Here is a 17,938-nt window from a genome sequence, read left to right on the forward strand (position 1 = left end):
TGCCTGCCTGCCTGCCTGCCTGCCTGCTCTGCTGCCCCACATCTCCACTCCATCAGACCTCCGGATCTCAGTATCCTCCCTGTCTCGCACTTGCCTCAGGAAGTACCATCTACCGCTCTCCACACAGGACCCCTGAGCACCAATCTACCACGCTTAACCAAACCCATTCAAATGTAAGCCTTTTTTCATGTTACAACCGATCAATTCATCACAGGCTACCAATAACCCAACTCTCATTCCAGGCCAGGCGCCAAGGATTGTCTGACATTAACCACTTCCAGAGACAGCAAGGAAACCAGTCTATTGCTGCTTGTTCTTTTGAAAGAAATAATACCAATTCTTTACTAGAACTTGTTGATTCTGCATGTGGGTCAAAAGGTTAAATCCAAACATGTCACATAGCATGAATTTAAAGTTTAACTGTTTGTTTCATATCCATTCAAACAGGGGGTTACAAGTATCAAGGGTTGAGTAGATAAACTGTTGAAGCCAAAAGGCATTATTAAAATGTGCAAGCACATGTGGTATTAAAATTGCAGTACACTGCAGGAATAACAAGTATCAACTGTTTACAATTCTAGGTTGCAATGTTTGAATACACGGGCCGTTTCTCAATTTACGAGAACGCGAGTCCGTTCTCGATAAGAACACAGGAAGATCGGTCCTGACGAGAACGCGAGCACGCAGCACGTATTGTGTATTGGAACAGAAGTATACTCGTGACGTTATCACACCCACAGCTCTTGAGCATTTCTTTAACGTTCAAGACTATTTATACACTACACCATCAAAAATTAATTAAAAAAAAAACGTTTTTTTTAATTAATTTCTAAAAAGTCTAATAAAATATCTAAAAAAAAATACAGAACTGTGGGTATAAAACCAGGAATAGCGGGAATTTCTGAGGCGATTGATTCTTCTTTAAAAATCAGCACTTTGTAGAAGCAAAATGAGCGATACGAGCAATATTGCTGTTGCTTCGGTCGTTGGTCAGGATCAAGAGGAGGTGATGCAGTTGAGGAGGCAAATCCGAGCAAGGAGAAGATTGATGCGGCAGAGGAGGCTCAGAAGGCAGGCTTTGCTCACCCATCTATTGCCAACTGGTAGGCATTTTAAGATTGAGAGCCTATTTCCTACTTTTATCTTTCAAAAAACATTGAGGATGGTATTAAAAACGTGATCAGGTTGAAATTGTGACTATTTTTCTATAAATAATTAAAATGAAGACCCAATTTTAACATTAGAAACAGTATGACAGTAAAGTTAAGCTACTTTATTGCACCTCCTGACCTTCACAGCATTGATTGAAAGGAAAAAAAAGGAAAAAAACATATTTTTATGTCTGCCCACCTTTACAGTGATTAATCTATAAATTATGTGCAATTAGTTCAGCCCATTTTTTCAGTGAAATGGTAAAAATACCAGAGAAGGGAAGCCATTTGTTACATTTACTATACATTTTACCTTTTCTTTCTTGAGAACTATAATAATCTGCACCTTAAGCAGTTATAGTTTTATATTGTGAAAAGGTGAGAATTGAAAAAAAAAAACAATTATGGTAACATTTGGCATTTTTTATTTACAGGAAGAAACAAAAACAAAATATGTGAGGATAAACACCTCTGTGCCAACCCTCCAAATCTTTTTTAATGAAGGGGACCTGAAACCAGCCTTCAGGATAAACAGGTCCACCATCGTCCTCCTCCTTCAGCTGCTGCCCATCCAGAAGGTCCATGGATGGCCACAGGAGTTAGAGGTGCTGGTGACCCTCTACTGGCTGGCCTGCGGTGCATCCTATAGAGAAACAGCTTGCCAGTAAGATCTCATACCTTCTTGTCCTTAAATAGAGCCAGCAATGACACACAATTGATACATAGATTAGATTAATTGGATAGAAGATTAAGACATATCAGCATATTACCTAAATTACAAGTAAATTTTATATTTGGTACAGGTCTAGTGGAGGCACGCTACAACAGGCACCACGCCAAGGCTGATTAACATCATTGAGTGTGTCTTTGGTGGTCTGAAGACACGGTGGAGTTCCATCTCCTTAAGGGCGTTGGTGGTCCGCCCGACATTTGCCCCAAAAGTAATCGCCGCCTGCTGCATCCTCCACAATATTTGTATAGAGGCAGGGGACCAGCTTGACGTGGAGGATGAGGAGGTGGACCCAGAGGAGGACGACCATCCGGCAGCTGAAGACAGGGAGCTGCTCCAGCTGGCTGCATGTTTAAGTGAACATGACTACACCTGACCTAATGTAGATCAGTTGGAGTCATGTTCACATGCTGCTTCATTTCATTTTTTCACCACCTGTGAAAATACATAAAATAATCATTAAATAATTTTCATTCCAACTATTTTTAATTGTAAGTTTATAGGCATTGTCTTTTTGCATAAGATCTTAATAGGAGTTATTTCTTTGTTTTAAACCATGTTAGTAACTGTTAATAGTTTGTTGAATATATTACACCTTCATTCTTTTCCAAAGATTAAACATTTGTATAAAATAAATGTCTGTTTTTTCATATACTATTATTACTATTGTTTTCTTTCCCTCTTTCTCCTCTCAATTATTCGTGTCCTGACTCAGAAGAAACTCATTTAGATAGGAAAAACATTTATAGAATTTATTTATTTATTTATTTTATATGCTGCTGTCGTCCTTGGCAGACATTTACAATTTATTCCAGCAAGTATTGAGTTAATAAAGCAACACACGTCAGTCAGATAAACACAAAACAAATAAATCATAACCAGCAGTACTATGAACACTACTTTTTTAAATTACGCAATAACTCTGTAAACAGCCCACATAGAGAAAACTTAAAAGTATAATATTCTCGCCTCAAACGATCTTAAAACGTTGAAGAACAACAGCAGCAGAAAAGGGAATTTTTAACTTACCGCTGTGAGCTCTGTTTGCGCTGTCTCAAATCAAGCTGCGGCCGCGGTGCATTCTGGGCAAGCGGTCAGTCTGAAGAATGCGCAAGTCTGCTCTGATGCATCCTCGATAAAGAGGGCGGGCGAGAACAACATCCGGGGAATTTGGCGCGTTCTTGATTTTGCGTTCTCGGCAATTGGAACAGTGCTCGGTCTGAGGCTGATGACGTGTCACAAGCACACGAGACTGCTCAAGAACGCATATTGGGAAACGGCCACAGTCAAGCTTCAACCCATTCGCACAACTACTTCCTGTTTCCGCCCTAGGCTACGCCCACATCCTAAATATTAACCAATGACTGTGCAGTAAAGTTCTTAGGCTCAACTGAGCTTTTCAAAATAAGATAAAATATGTAGAAATGCTTCTGATTAAGATAGAACAATTCTGAAAATATACAAAGTACTACATCAAGACTTTTACTGTTTTGGTCTTTAAAAATACGGCTTTGATATATTTATAACAGCTGCAGCAAAGGTTCGAACAAAGGTTTCCACATAAAGATCCTTCAGTATATATATTTTTTTAAACTAAATATATATAACAATAATTTGAACATTAGCTACATATCAATAAGCATTAACATCCATAGAATACATAAGGTGATAAAATTATGTTACAAATAACTTTCAACTTCTAGGCATTGAAAGGTAAAACACATACCTTGGATGATTTGATTAAGAAATACTGCTGAATATACATTTATAAAAAAAAAATCATGTAATGTTTACAGTGCACAACTTTTAAGCTAAGATATAGGTAATTGTGAACAGGAATAACGGGTTGTGAAAATGCTTAAAGGAAGTTTTGAGTAAATGAGTGAATGAGGAGCTTACCCTGCCCACATTGTTTTATGTATCAGAGTCCAGTACTGAAGCTGTACCCTTCCTCTGAATAGTTAGATTAAATATGTTAAAGTATAGTTTCGGTTTCAAGAGTCTTTTTATTTCTAAAGAAGTCTACAATGAACTGTCCTCGTGAATCCTCTGAGTCAATAAAACCCTTAAACTTCTACCTGTGTAACCGAGTGTGTTTCTGCATGTGGGCCCGACACCTTAAGGCTAACATGACAGAAGAACACTCTGGCCAACAGAGCGACCCAGCAGACACACTCGGTGGGGCGTTAGCGGCCCAACAGGATCAGATTCGGGGGTTGGAATCCACCGTTCTGGGCCTGCAGGGCCATTTACAGAGCTTAGCCGGTCAGATTAACCAGCTCACTGCCATGCTAAGTGCTAGCCACTACGCTCAACGAGTTTATCTCTCTAGCGATCCGTTTAGACAATCATCTCCGTTCCCGCTCCAACAATCGACCCCTCGGACCGCTCGCTTTTCGTCCACAGCCCCCCCGAGCGAAACCCCCCTAAACCTGCTGATCCTCCGCCTCCGTCTCCCGAACCCATGCAGTTGGGCTGGGTTCGGCTCACTCCTGAGGAGAGACAGCAGCGCATGAGTTCAAGGCTGTGTTTATATTGTGCCTCCGCCGCTCATTATATTAAGAATTGCCCAGAGCGGCTAAAAGATCAGGTCCGTCGATTGTAACGGAGGAACCGACGGACCAACCTAAGTTAACATGTTCTTCTTCTCCACGACTTTGTTTAAGAGCTACCATTGTTTCCACCCGTGCCACCTTTTCGCTCTGGTGGACTCAGGGTGCGATTTTAATTTAATTGACAGTGCTTTCACCCGTCGGGCTGGACTTGAAACAATTCTTCTGAGTTCTCCTCTCCACGTTTCGGCCTTAGATGGAGGCGTTCTCCCTAGTATAACCCATAGAACCCAGCCCTTTGAGTTAATTGTTTCAGGAAATCACAGAGAATGGCTTTCCTTTCTCGTTTTTCCCGTAAAACATGCCCCACTAGTTCTCGGTGTCCCCTGGTTACAGCAGCATAACCCTCACATCAACTGAGTGGACCATCGGGTTGAGTCCTGGACGTCTAACTGTCATGCTGTTTGTTTGCAGTCTGCGGTGCCTCCCTGTCAGGCCCCTCCGCAGCCGCCCATTCAGGCAGATCCAGGGTTATTGAAGTTGGTGCTTAAATGTTATCAGGACCTCAGGCAGGTTTTCAGCAAGTCACAAGCCTGCTCCTTGCCGCCGCACAGGCCTTACGACTGCGCTATAGATCTCCTGCCGGGTGCCCTGTTGCCAGCCAGCCGTCTTTATAATATTTCTCAGGCTGAACGTCAGGCCCTAGAAAAGTACATTAAACAGTCCCTGGCTGCCGCGCTGATCCAAGCCTCGTCCTCGCCGTTAGGGGCGGGTTTCTTCTTCGTGTCCAAGAAAGATGGTTCCCTACGTCCCTGTATTGATTATCGGGGTTTAAATGCTATTACGGTTAAGAATAGGTACTCCCTTCCACTACTCTCCTCGGCCCTTGAACCAGTCCAGTCAGCTATTGTCTTTACTAAGTTAGATCTATGTAATGCTTACCACTTGGTGTGGATCCGCTGGGGAGACAAGTGGAAAACAGCCTTCAAGACCCCTTTGGGTCACTTCGAGTACCGAGTAATGCCTTTCGGCCTGTGCAACGCCCCTGCAGTCTTCCAAGCCCTGGTCAATGATGTCCTCTGTGATTTCCTTAACGTGTTTGTTTTTGTCTACCTAGACAACATCCTCATTTATTCCTGCAACCTCACTGAGCACCAACAACATGTTCGACTAGTCCTCCAACGTCTGCTAGAGAACAAGCTATTTGTAAAAGCAGAAAAATGTGAGTTTCACAAGCCCTCAGTGTCCTTCCTCGGTCTTATCCTAGAAGGAGGACTAGTCCGTTCAGACCCAGAGAAGATCAAGGCAGTCCTCGACTGGCCAGTCCCCGAGACCAGAAAACAGCTCCAACGTTTTTTAGGGTTTGCAAACTTCTACCGGCGGTTCATCCGAGGTTATAGCCAGATCGCCGCTCCAATTCACTCCCTCACCTCCGTCAAAGTACCATACACGTAGAACCCCCAAGCAGACTCCGCATTCACTAACCTCAAGAAGAGATTTTCTCAAGCACCCATCCTCGTCCATCCAGACCCCAAAAAAAAATTTGTTGTTGAAATCGACGCTTCAGATACGGGAGTTGGGGCGGTCCTTTCCCAGAACTCAGAGTGGGACCATAAGCTACACCCCTGTGCCTTTTTCTCCCAGCGCCTAACCTCGGCTGATCGGAACTATGATGTTGGGGACAGAGAGTTGCTCGCCATCAAGCTCGCCCCGGAGGAGTGGCGCCACTGGCTTGAGGGGTCCGAGCAGCCCGTTCTCAGCTGGACCGACCATAAGAACTTGGCCTACATCCAGACAGCGAAGAGGTTGAACCCCAGGCAAGCCCACTGGTCCCTTTTCTTTTCCCGATTTAATTTATCCATCTCTTATCGTCCCGGTTCCAAGAACCAGAAGCCAGACGCCCTGTCCCGCCTTCACTCCATCCCCGACTCGGAGGAGGAACCAGCCACCATCCTCCCTCCATCCTGTGTTTTTGGTGCCCTCCAGTGGGAGATCCAGGGTTTAATTACTCAAGCTCTGCTGACAGAACCTGACCCCGGTACTGGACCCCCCGGCCGTATTTATGTCCCCACCTCCGTCCGTCCCCGCGTCCTCCAGTGGGCCCATTCGGAGAAGTTCTCCGCGCACCCTGGCATCCACCGTACCCACATGTTCATCTCCCGCCGTTTCTGGTGGCCCACCATGTCCCGTGATGTCAAGGCTTTTGTCCTCTCTTGCCCCGTATGCGCCCAGAATAAGCCGTCAAACAGACCACCTGCGGGCCTCCTACAGCCCTTGCCAATCCCCGAACGCCTCTGGTCCCACGTCGCCCTGGACTTTGTCACCGGTCTCCCCTCATCCCAAGGAATGACAGCCATCCTCACAGTCATCGATCGTTTTTCTAAGGCCTGCCACCTCATCCCCCTCCGTAAGCTTCCCTCAGCACTCCAAACGGCCCAGCTCCTGGTCAAACACGTGTTCCGCCTGCACGGAATCCCGCAACAGGTTCTGTCTGACCGTGGTCCACAGTTCATATCTCGTGTGTGGAAGGAGTTTGCCGTGGCCCTTGGGGCCCGGTATACTCTAACCTCCGGTTACCACCCACAGACCAACGGTCAGACAGAACGTTTGAACCAGGAGTTGGAGACCGCCCTCTGTTGCCTCACTTCGCAAAACCCCACCGACTGGAGCAAGTTCCTCCCTTGGGTCGAGTATGCGCAAAAAAGTCATGTCTCCACAGCTACAGGTTTATCCCCCTTCGAGGTTTCCTTAGGTTACCAGCCTCCACTGCTCCCTGAAGACAACCCACATATCACAGTCCCCTCAGTAAAGGATCACGTCACCCGTTGCAAGCAATACTGGAATCCAACTATCCAAGCCCTCAAGAATACAGCTGAATCTAACCGCCGATTCGCTGACCGGAGGCGCATCCCTGCCCCCAGTTACCATCCCGGTCAGCGAGTCTGGCTTTCCACACGTGACCTTCTCTCCCGAGCTGCCTCCAAAAAACTGTCTCCACGTTTCACCGGCCCATATGAGATTGTCTCCATTGTCAGCCCCACGACCGTCCGTCTTCGCCTCCCGTCTCACTCCTGAGTTCATCCCACGTTCCACGTCTCACAGATCAAGCCCGTCATTTCTAGCTCCCTGTGGCCTCCAGCCGAACCCCCTCCACCCGCCCAGGATCATCATGGGCGCCGTATCCAACGGATCGTGGCCTCCCGTCGGCGAGGTAGGGGTTTCCAGTACCTCGTCGACTGGGTTGGTCGCGGTCCTGAGGATCGGACCTGGCTCGCTGGCTCCTCCATCCCTGACCAGTCTCTCATCGACTCCTTCCTCTATTCCCGACCCTCCACGTCGTCCTCATGGTCGCCAGGTGGCGATCCTTGGGGGGGGGGGGGGGGTGGTGTCAGGACTCAGCCAGCAGGGCTGTGAAGCTCACTGCCAGTCCTGCCATCTCTGCTTCCTCCACAGGATTTCCTGGTTGACTGGTGGGCGGAGTATGCACACCTGCTACTCATTCAGCAGCACCGGAGCGGCCTACAAGAACAGCGCTCGAACAGCGAGAGGACGCCAGAGTGTTATTGTTGCGGTATGCCTAACAGCCACGACCTCTTGCCAGTTTTTGCCAACAACGCTAATTTTGCCTTTGTGTCCCTCAAGGTTACCTTCTTGTGCTCCGACGTTCCCTTCGTGACTCTCCAGTTCCTCCGTTCTCCTCCCGAGTCGATAACCTCACCTCTGGACCCAAGGCTCCCTCCAACGTCCTCCGGTTCCTCTCGCTGTTCTGGATCTCAGGAACCCACGGTGCTGCTCGGATCCCCTCGCTCCGCTCCCCAGCAGCCCCAACACCTGTCGTCAACAACCAAGCTGAGTCCTCACACACTTACCCTCCCTGGTCAGTCTCTCTCGCGCCTCGTGGTAAGCTTACGCTCATTAGTTGCTTCACTGATTCCTTTCCTAATCACTAATCACTCACCTTACTCCTAGATTGATCCGGTTCCTTGGTCCCGAGCCCCGTTCGAGCCATCTCCTTCCCGCAGATTAGTTCTGCTGCCTCGTGAATCCTCTGAGTCAATAAAACCCTTAAACTTCTACCTGTGTAACAGAGTGTGTTTCTGCATGTGGTCCCGACACCTTAAGGCTAACATGACATGAACAACACCACTTTTTTCAAGGTAAAGAACCTGGGAGGACTGAAACAGGGTGCGGTTAATTCTTCACAATATATTCTTCAGAAATGTTTGGATATTAAGGTGTATGTAAGTTGCCAATGTCATCTGTTCATTCACTGAAAAAAAGTTCAAAATTAGGACAATTGGTCTTTAAATTTTTACTTGCTTGTAAGTAGTGATTAATTTGCTGCAATGCCACTAAGATTAACACAAATGTGAAAAGGCTGACTCTTATTTGGGTGTGTGGTTCATTATGCAATACCTGGCAGTACATGAACATGCTGGTGTCCATCCATGTGATAAGGCAGGTGTCCTGTCAGTTCTACAAATCGTCTGACTTGGGCCCTCAACTCCAGCTCTACCTACAAAAAACAAAATTGAAAAGAACTTTAAAGGCAATTGATTTTCTATTTTTTTTTATCACTGCAGTTACACAAGAACCTCGTTTTACCTTGCTGCTAACAAAGTTAAATTCAGTTTTGACAATTTTGCACACACAAAAGTGCTCAAATAAAAGGTTATCCACTCTAATTTACAGATGGTGAAGAATCAAAGGGTTGAAGATTATCTTTGATTATGAGGGAGAGTCATATTGCATGGACTTTGAAGAGGAGGATGACAAGCAGCAGCTGATTTTGGACCTGGTTTATGAGTAAGTCATATGGTTCTTATTTAAAGTATCTTTATCTTACCTGTCGACTGCAATTAGTTACAGTCATGAATAACACGGCCATTTTATGTAATTTAGCAATTTTTGGAGAACTCTAGGTAATATATCGTCCTCTTATCAGACAGTTTAGCTTCCCACCCTCCCTCCCCCCGCTGCTGCAGCACAAAGCTGGCATTACTATTACTACCAGCTGGATGATATAAAGAGCGTTTTATGAAGTAGCAATATCATTTCTAACTTTCCAAAACAGCTGCTGTTTTACAACGGTGTTGTTTTATGGTATTTTGCTATTTTCTGGAGAGCTGTAGGTAATAATATATTGTCCCATGATCAGAGAGTTTAGCTTCACCCCTTCCTCCCCCGCTGCTAAAACATAAAGCTGTCGTTACTTTCACTATTGGCAAGATGATCTAAAAAGCATTTTAAGAAGTGGTAATATCATTTATACCTTTCCAATACCAACTACAGTTTTACAAGGGTGTTGTTTTATGGTATTTTGCTATTTTTGGAGAGCTGAAGGTAACAATTTATTGTGTTGTGATCAAAAAGTTTCGCTTTCCCTCTCCTTCCTCCCCCAGCTTTTGCAGCCTAATAGAAACCTCACTTTACTGTCGGCTGGATGATCTACAAAGTGTTTTATGAAGTGGTAATATAATTTATACCTTTCCAACACAACTTAGCTGTGCTGTTTTATGATATTTTGCTATTTTTCAAGAGCTGTAGGTAACAATTTATTGTGTTTTGATTAGTTTCACCCCTCCTCCCACTCTAGCAGCACAATTAGTTTTACTGTAAGTGGGATGGTCTAAAAAGCCTTACATGAACTGTTTATATCATTTGCACTTTCCCAATACAACTGCTGTTGTATACCAATGTTGTTCTGTGTTATTTTGCTATTTTTGGAGTAGTAATAAATAACTTATCTTGTGTAACAGGTGGCACCACTACGTGTCGCACTCTCCACAGCCTGAGCCTCTATAAATTGGAAGCTGGAAGAGTGGTAGCCAAGTGTTCACTTCCTGTGTCTGGGACCAGGTGTGCGGTGGATCCACGCTGTTTGCTGACTGTGGGCCATGGTGGTAGCATTACATGGGCGTGTGGTTGTTCAACGTCGCAGGGCCGCAGTATTGTATTGTCTTTTGTTTGTCCCTGGGTCATTTCCTGCATACTTACATTCCTGCTAATCTTAAATATTTGCAACCCGAACCTGTTTGGTGTGATCTTGGGTGTGAATTGCATGTGGTTATCTTGCAGTGAATCAAGTGCATCTTAAGTTTGCAGTGAATTTTGTAGTGGTTTATGCGGATTTGTCCACCTGAAGTGGTATCTTAATTAGGGTTGAATATTCTCAGATTAGCAATAAATGGATGAAGTTAATGGGAACCCTCTTATTTGTGTAACAATAAAGATTGTAATAATTAATTTTGTTCCGATTGTTTATTGCCCTTTGGCCACAGCAAGAAGTAACATCATTAGGCAACATCTAACCTGTAACATTTCCCGTTGTTAGACAAACAAGTACAGCAAGTGGCTTTTTTTTGTTTTTGAGTTATTGTGTGTGAATTAGGTTATAAAGGACAGCAGGGGCAGGGGTGAGAATTCCCGCTGGTGACAAGGCATCAGGATGGACGTATCCAGTGGTGCTGGAATCAGGGATGAGCTTGAGGAGCAGGCCATGTCGCAGTGAGTGGAGGACCTGGAACATCGGCTGGCAGCTTCGACAGAAGCGGACTCGGAAAGACCGTCGACTTCTTCTTTTTTTTTTTTTTTCTTCGTCGACTTCTTCAGGAGCTACAGAAACTGTGAGGCACACTCCTGTTGTTTATGTGCAGTGTGGAGTCATTGGCTTTGGATGGATGGATCAATTGGGGGAGAGACTATAAGCTAATAAGAGGAACCACAGAAGAAAAATGGGTGCAGCATCTATGGACATCTGGAGGGCGCTGCTTGGACTGAAATTAAGTTTTTGCCAGCCGCTCAAAAGGATGATGTGAAATGTATCTTTGATGTTCTTAAGATGTATTGTGGTTGTATGCAGTTAAGGATACGTTTTCGTAACTGTGCAGCCAAACGTTAAGTTGGGAGATGTAATCAGATGTAACCAGATGTTTCGGCTGGTGCGTTGGCGTTTTAAAGATGTAATGTCAGTCTCTAACTTAGGAGGTCAGCTTGGAAAACAGCAGGACAGCATTCCAACCCTTAGAGGCTGCCCTGTTCAGTACAGGAGACGTGATCCTGTTGTTGGGCTCAGCGTTGGGTCGCCGATGCACAACAATGGGGAGGAATGTAACGGGTGGCACCACAAGGTGTCGAATTCTCCACAGCCTGAGCCTATATAAAAGGGAAGCTGAAAGGGTGGTAGCCAAGTGTTCACTTCCTGTGTTTGGGACCAGGTGTGCAGTGGATCAACGCTGTTTGCTGACTGTGGGCCGTGGTGGTAGCATTACCTGGGCGTGGGGTTGTTCGACATTGCAGGGCCACAGTATTAATGATGTTCGATGCTACAAGTAGCCTTTTACATGTGCTGCTTTATGTGACGCAGGGTTGTCACTGCTTCCTGTTGTCCTTTTAGGGTGTTCTTTGTCGGTTGAAAATCAAACATGTTTGAAATTCAGTCAGCCGTCATGAGGTTTTCGTGAGCGCATACTGCTGTTAAAGCAGAGCTACAACAGTTTACGAGCCGTTTTCCCCAACCTCGCGCACTGCGCACACGCAAACAAGTAGATTCTTCTTCCGTCTTCCTCTCGGACAATAGCAGAGAACCATGGCGGGGACACATTTGACATGGAGTCAGTCGACGGAGGAGCAACTTGTGGAACTTTGGCAAGCTCACCCCAGTCTCTTTGATGTTGGCTCCCAGAGCTACCACAACCGAAATAAAAGGGAGAAGAGCTGGGGCGATATTGCCACACAATTACAGCTATCTGGTACGTTTTTGTCTTGAATAGCAGCATTTTGTTGTGGTTGGTTGTGTGCGCGCGCGCGCGTGTGTGTGTGTGTGTGTGTAGAGAGAGAGAGAGAGAGAGAGAAAGAGAGTTAGTGGCAATATACGTTAAAAAATACACTTGTTTCTTTTGCAGTGAATGAGGTTAAAACCCGTCTGGCTTCACTCTGAACGCAATATGGAAAATTACTGAAACCCAAGCCCAGCGGCAGTGGCCAGAAACCACAGACTCCAAAGCAGAAGTGGATACTTAAGCACTTAGATTTTTTGAAGGGTCACGTCATCCACAGATATACAGAATCTACACTGAGAGTAAGTTCATATAACCACAGCACAAAAGGGATATTGGTGGGGACATGATGGACATAATGTTAAAGTCCAAAGAAATGCACACTTAAATGTACAAAGTCAAACACCTTGAAGTTGACATGATAACAAGTCACGCCAGTCAACCTCTGCCTTGTGATAATTACGTGTGATATTATCTGACTGGAGTAACTGATCAAATTTGTTACTTCATTGTAATCACTCTATTCTGACTGCTTTCTGTGCTTTTTTCCACAGCCTGACACTGAGTTAGAGGACACTTTTGAGGGAGAGGAGGATCCATCCACTGTGGAAAGTGAAGCAGATTTATTAAGTATTTCAGACACCACTAGTCCAGTGTCAGTAGTGCAGGAAGAGGAAAGTAATCTGCCTGTGACATGTCAGCCGGTCCAAAAACAATGGGTCAAAAAACAAAAGCCACAATCGGCTCAGCACAGCATTGAAATGGCCAAACTCTCACTACTCCAGCAGGTACAAAAACCCATCTACTGCCAACACTGAGGAGCTATTTGGACAGCAAGTAGCCTCAGAGTTGAGAAACAAAAGACAGAGCAGTGCAATTAAGGCTTAAAAGAAATATCATGAATATCATATATGATACACAGGAGGCAGAGCATACTGCCCAAAGCCATTATGCAAGTCAGCTGGCTAGGCCATCTTTGTATCCCTCTCAAGACTACCAGGCCCCATCTACCCAACCTATGTCTTTTACAACAATGCTAAATTCTGAGTAGCTGGGTTGTTAAAAACAAATGTGTCAAGTTATAGCTCAAAGTTCTTTATGTGACAGAAACCCCATTAGTTTTGGAGAATTTCCACATTTTGTTATTATACAAGTATTTGTCTTAAGTAATAAATGAAGCTAAAAGTTTTTATTTTTCATAAAAATATAGATTTGTTTTAATCTATATGTTTAGTTTCTACACACAAGTTTGTGTGGGGTACGAAAGAAAACAGTCGAACTGTTGTGTTCTTGATGTGCCATCTACTTGAATGTAGCACTGTTTGTACATTTTGTAAATAAAGGTTTTTCTAAAGGAGTAAATCACTTATTTCCCATTAAGGTACATTAGTGCTTTCTAATTTGTTTTAATATTGAAAAACATGTTAAAGTAGGCTTTATGATTGGTAAACTTTAAAATGAAATTGCAGGCGACACATCGTTGTCACTTGTATGGCTTTAATGACATCAGAAGGTTGTAAACACAAGCACTGAAATTTCCAACTTTTTAAAGTAACTCCTAGATATTAATAGGTAGATGATATGAAGGGTGCTTGTGAACTACTTTGGTTTATAATTTTCATTTCTATACAGAGTCCATTCCAAAAAAAAACAAAAAAAAAAATAAATACTCAAGTTTTAACTTTGGTCCTTGACCTACACCATGTTTTGTTGCCATGACACGCTTCCTGCAGGTGAGACAAAATATTGGCAAAGGACCTCCCTTTGTCTCTTTGCCTCCATTGATGGGTTGCGTGCCTGGCCAGATGAAATGGACTGAAGTGCCCCCCCCCCCTTCTCCATGCTCCTTCAATCAGCTGGTTTGTAGCATCCTCTGAATCTACATAACCAGTTGGTATGTAGCCCTCAGACTTCTGCTGTCGGAGAAAGTTGTGGAGACAGAGACATGTGAACACAATGGTGACTACCTTGTCTGGATGCAGGCAAATAGTTGTTCTGTAAACCCTGAACCGATTCACAAGAACTCCAAAAGCATTCTCCACAACACGGCGTGCTCTGGAAAGACCGTAGTTGAAGATCCGCTGATTGTTGTTAAGGTTCCGAAAGGGATATGGTTTCATCAGATCTGGTCAGAGGGGATATGCGTCATCACCAATGAACATGTAGGGCATCACATTATCTGTGCCTGGCAGGGTACCATCAGGGGGGAAATTCAGTGTGCCTGTGTCCAAAGCATCTCTAAGGTCAGAATGAGCAAACACTCCAGCATCAGACACCCTTCCTTGTGTCCCTGCGCTAGCATACACAAACTTGTAGTTTGCGTCAACAACTGCCATAAGTAAGATGGAAAACCTAGAATTATAGTTGTAAAACATGCTTCCACTGTTGCCAGGGGGTTGAATGAATACATGTTTCCCATCTATTGCTCCTAAGCAGTGTGGAAACTGCCATTTGTTTTCAAAGTCTCTGGCAATGGCCGTCCACTCAGAGTCAGTTGATGGTGTCTGTGGAACACAAAATATGATGTACGAAATAAATATTTTTTGAAATCATGTTTTTATGTCTTAAACACTGTTTTTACAACACATTTCACAAAGACTGGAGAAATAAATTAAGGACTTGGTTAACTTGTGGAACATATTTGAAAAATGTTCAGTAAACCGTTAAACAGTATAAAAATAGCCAACCTTTTTGAAACTGAGAGCTCCTTTATCGGTGTAGTGTCATACGAAGGGATACGAGGATCTGTAATGTGGAACTCACTTCCTGGTGATTTAAAGTCTGTAACCAGTTTTAGTATATTTAAAAAACAAAAAAAAAACTCTGGTTATGCCAAAATCAAAACTGTAATCATTTTTGATGTTTTTATATTTTACTGTATGCCTTTCGATGTTGTCAATATTTTGTTGTGCTATTTTAAATGACTACTATTTTAACTTTTAGTGTCAGTTTTTAAAAAAGCCCATCTAGGGACAAGTGCTGCGAAATAGCAGTAGCTATTGCACTATGACGCCAACATGGGACTGCTGTGATGTTTGTCTATGTCGATGTGTGCCTGTCCCTACCAAATACATTTTGAAATAAATAAAGGGCTACCAGTACTGACCTTTGAACTAGAAGAGTCCGCATCTTAACTTTATGTAAAACAAACACATCTTCATGCTTTGTTATACATTTAAAGCCTTTTTGAAATCTATATAAGTGCAAGTGTGAGTAAATAGGATGAGTAGCTGAATAAAAAAGTTTTAGATGCAGCTCACTGGTGGAGTAGCCTTTGTTAGAACAGGGTCTTAGGCACCACATTTGGTCCTTGGGGGCTACTTTTTTTGCCTGTGGGCACCATATTAGTGTCCCCTGATGTAGATGCTTTATGTATAGGAGAGTGGGCATGGATGGAGCTTGATAGATTAATATATATATTCTTATTTATTTTAGAATAGAATGAAGTGGTAGTATAAAGGACAGATGTCCACTCATCTGGCATTTGTAGTTGTGTTTGTATGTACTTGGGTGAAGTGATTTATAATGTGATGTGGATAAATTATCTTGCCTCGTGTTCACCTCTGTTAAATGTAATGAGGAGTGTTGCAGAAATGTTTTTTTTAAAAACACACTTACCTGTTGCCAGAAACCGTAAGGTCACAGAGAGCCTGTCCCTGGGGCTGATGGCTTTTCTTGGGTGTGTGTCTTTCTTTATTATGTGTGGTGTCACCCTCTCCAGGAAATAAGAAAAGTCTTCAACCGACATCCCCAGAAGCTACCGAAATACCTTCATCTCATCTACCTATTGATAGCTAGGCACACACACGCGCACACACACACACACACACACACACACACACACACACACACACACACACACACACACACACACACACACACACACACACATACACACTTAAAACTTTGAATATTTATGTTTACAAACTTCTGATGCTATTAAAGCCATAAAAACGACAATGACTTATGCAGTGTAAAATAAATTTCATTTTAAAAGATTAACCATCATAAATCCTACTTTAGCATGTTTTGAAATCTAAAACATGTTTAGTGTTTAGACAATCAGTGAAAATAAAATGCAGGCCAACATCATCTCCACACATCAGGTGACAAGGTATGCAATTAACAGCAATAACAGTAGTTGAATTATAACAAAAGCAGGCTATACCAAACATTTATTTCTACATTTAACTGACTGTCGTGAGCATTTTTGATAAACAAAGCAGAAAAGGCTGGGGTGTCAAATGTGCACGACCGCTAACTTACCTCAAGTTCTTCCTGTAAAACTGATAGACCATAGTAGCCACGTTTGCTCAGCCATGTCTTTGTCCAAATACGTTGTCGTCTTTTCTTTTTTGGTGCTTTCTGCACACAAAAGTACACAAACTGCCAAAGCAGCACGTTTCTCTCTAGTGAGCCTCATGTTTACAGGAGCCATCGACAATTCCGTCGTCTTCGTCTTCTTCTTCTGTCTATGTTTGGCTCAGACGTACAGTGTAAGCACTCAGGTCGCATCCGAGCGTTGGGCCGTACAGTGTGAGAACGCAGATCGTGAGCTGTGAACTTTTAAACCCAGCGGTTCCGTCGTACAGTCTGAGATGTATATAAGTACCACGACTGAAAAACTCGCAGTGTATGCCCGCCTTTAGGCAACATCTAACCTGTAACACTTGTAATCAGAAAGTTGGATTACAAGTGTAAGTTTAGTTACTACCCCTCTCCCCCTGCTTCTGCAGTTTTTCATATTCTTGTTTTATTGATAATTTAGTTTTGCTCATCATTGATAATTATTTTTTTCAATAAAAGTGTTGTTTGAGATAAAAAGGACACAATTCAGTTCATTTTCTCTTCATTTTATTGATATTATACTGTGATTGGTACATTTTGATGAAACGGGGTCTGAACAAATACTGTCGTATGCAGATGGAAATCAGCACTTTATCTGACCAAATTCCCTTTTATGAGGAGTAAAACACATTTGCACAACTGTGCCAAAATCACAGGTCGGCCTGGCACACTGCCCACTAAAACCTTTGTGGAACAAACATGCTTCAAGTGATTCAGTCCAGATTTGTTTCATTTATAGTTTAATTTATAGTCTATACAATCTGAGGCTTCTCCTATTATTTCAAAGGGGTTCATGATGTTTTGCAAAGTTTATTTTGGAAAATATTTAGACAAGGCTCAAATTTTTTTTTTATGCTTAATCATCCAGAAATTAGGCATGGTGACATTTGCAGTATGATTCCATCTGAAAAATGTTGTTTGATGCCTTTGTGTCACACAAATACTAAATTTTACTTTTACACTTTATTACTTTGGAGCTGTACTTGATTTTTTCTGTTTTTATTTAATTTCAGGCTTAAAGTGGTCCTAAAACACTTCGGGCTTAAAGGGTTAAATCCTCCAATTACTATTTAGATGGCGCGGTGTATAGCAGCCTCAGTGAGTGGAGAACCTGGAACATCGCACAACTATCATCATGCCGGATTGCTTAATCAATAACTGAAAATTAAATAATGCTGGACAGAGCCTGACCATCTGAAATGACTCGCAATAAAGTGGGAGCTCAGCGTGATCGAATTTTAGCCATTATTAACTAAATAAAATGATCAAACAGCAACTTTAAGAGCCTCATATCAGAACATTTACTCACGCGAGTCAACTCTGTGGTAACATCTGACCAATCGCCAGGTTTAGTGTCCGCTTCAGTAATCACCAACGGTC

At 43.3% G+C, this 17,938-nt stretch overlaps 1 protein-coding gene and 1 long non-coding RNA gene across 4 annotated transcripts in view; one reads left to right on the forward strand and one right to left on the reverse strand.

Annotated features, from left to right (window-relative positions):
* ydjc (YdjC chitooligosaccharide deacetylase homolog) overlaps window positions 1-17,938 on the reverse strand; it is a 143,366-nt gene that overhangs the window by 70,372 nt on the left and 55,056 nt on the right. For all 3 annotated transcript variants that reach the window (XM_036131011.1, XM_036131012.1, XM_036131013.1), the window contains exon 4: window positions 8,850-8,949. In XM_036131011.1, the coding sequence (XP_035986904.1) occupies window positions 8,850-8,949 (100 nt within the window). The remainder of the gene's footprint in view (window positions 1-8,849; window positions 8,950-17,938) is intronic.
* LOC110367603 lies at window positions 9,126-10,824 on the forward strand. The gene is made up of 3 exons (XR_002427586.2): window positions 9,126-9,239; window positions 9,836-9,903; window positions 10,193-10,824. It is a non-coding gene; the product is annotated as an uncharacterized LOC110367603 (long non-coding RNA).

Source organism: Fundulus heteroclitus, unplaced genomic scaffold (assembly GCF_011125445.2).
Source record: "Fundulus heteroclitus isolate FHET01 unplaced genomic scaffold, MU-UCD_Fhet_4.1 scaffold_40, whole genome shotgun sequence".
In the NCBI taxonomy this organism is placed as follows: domain Eukaryota; kingdom Metazoa; phylum Chordata; class Actinopteri; order Cyprinodontiformes; family Fundulidae; genus Fundulus; species Fundulus heteroclitus.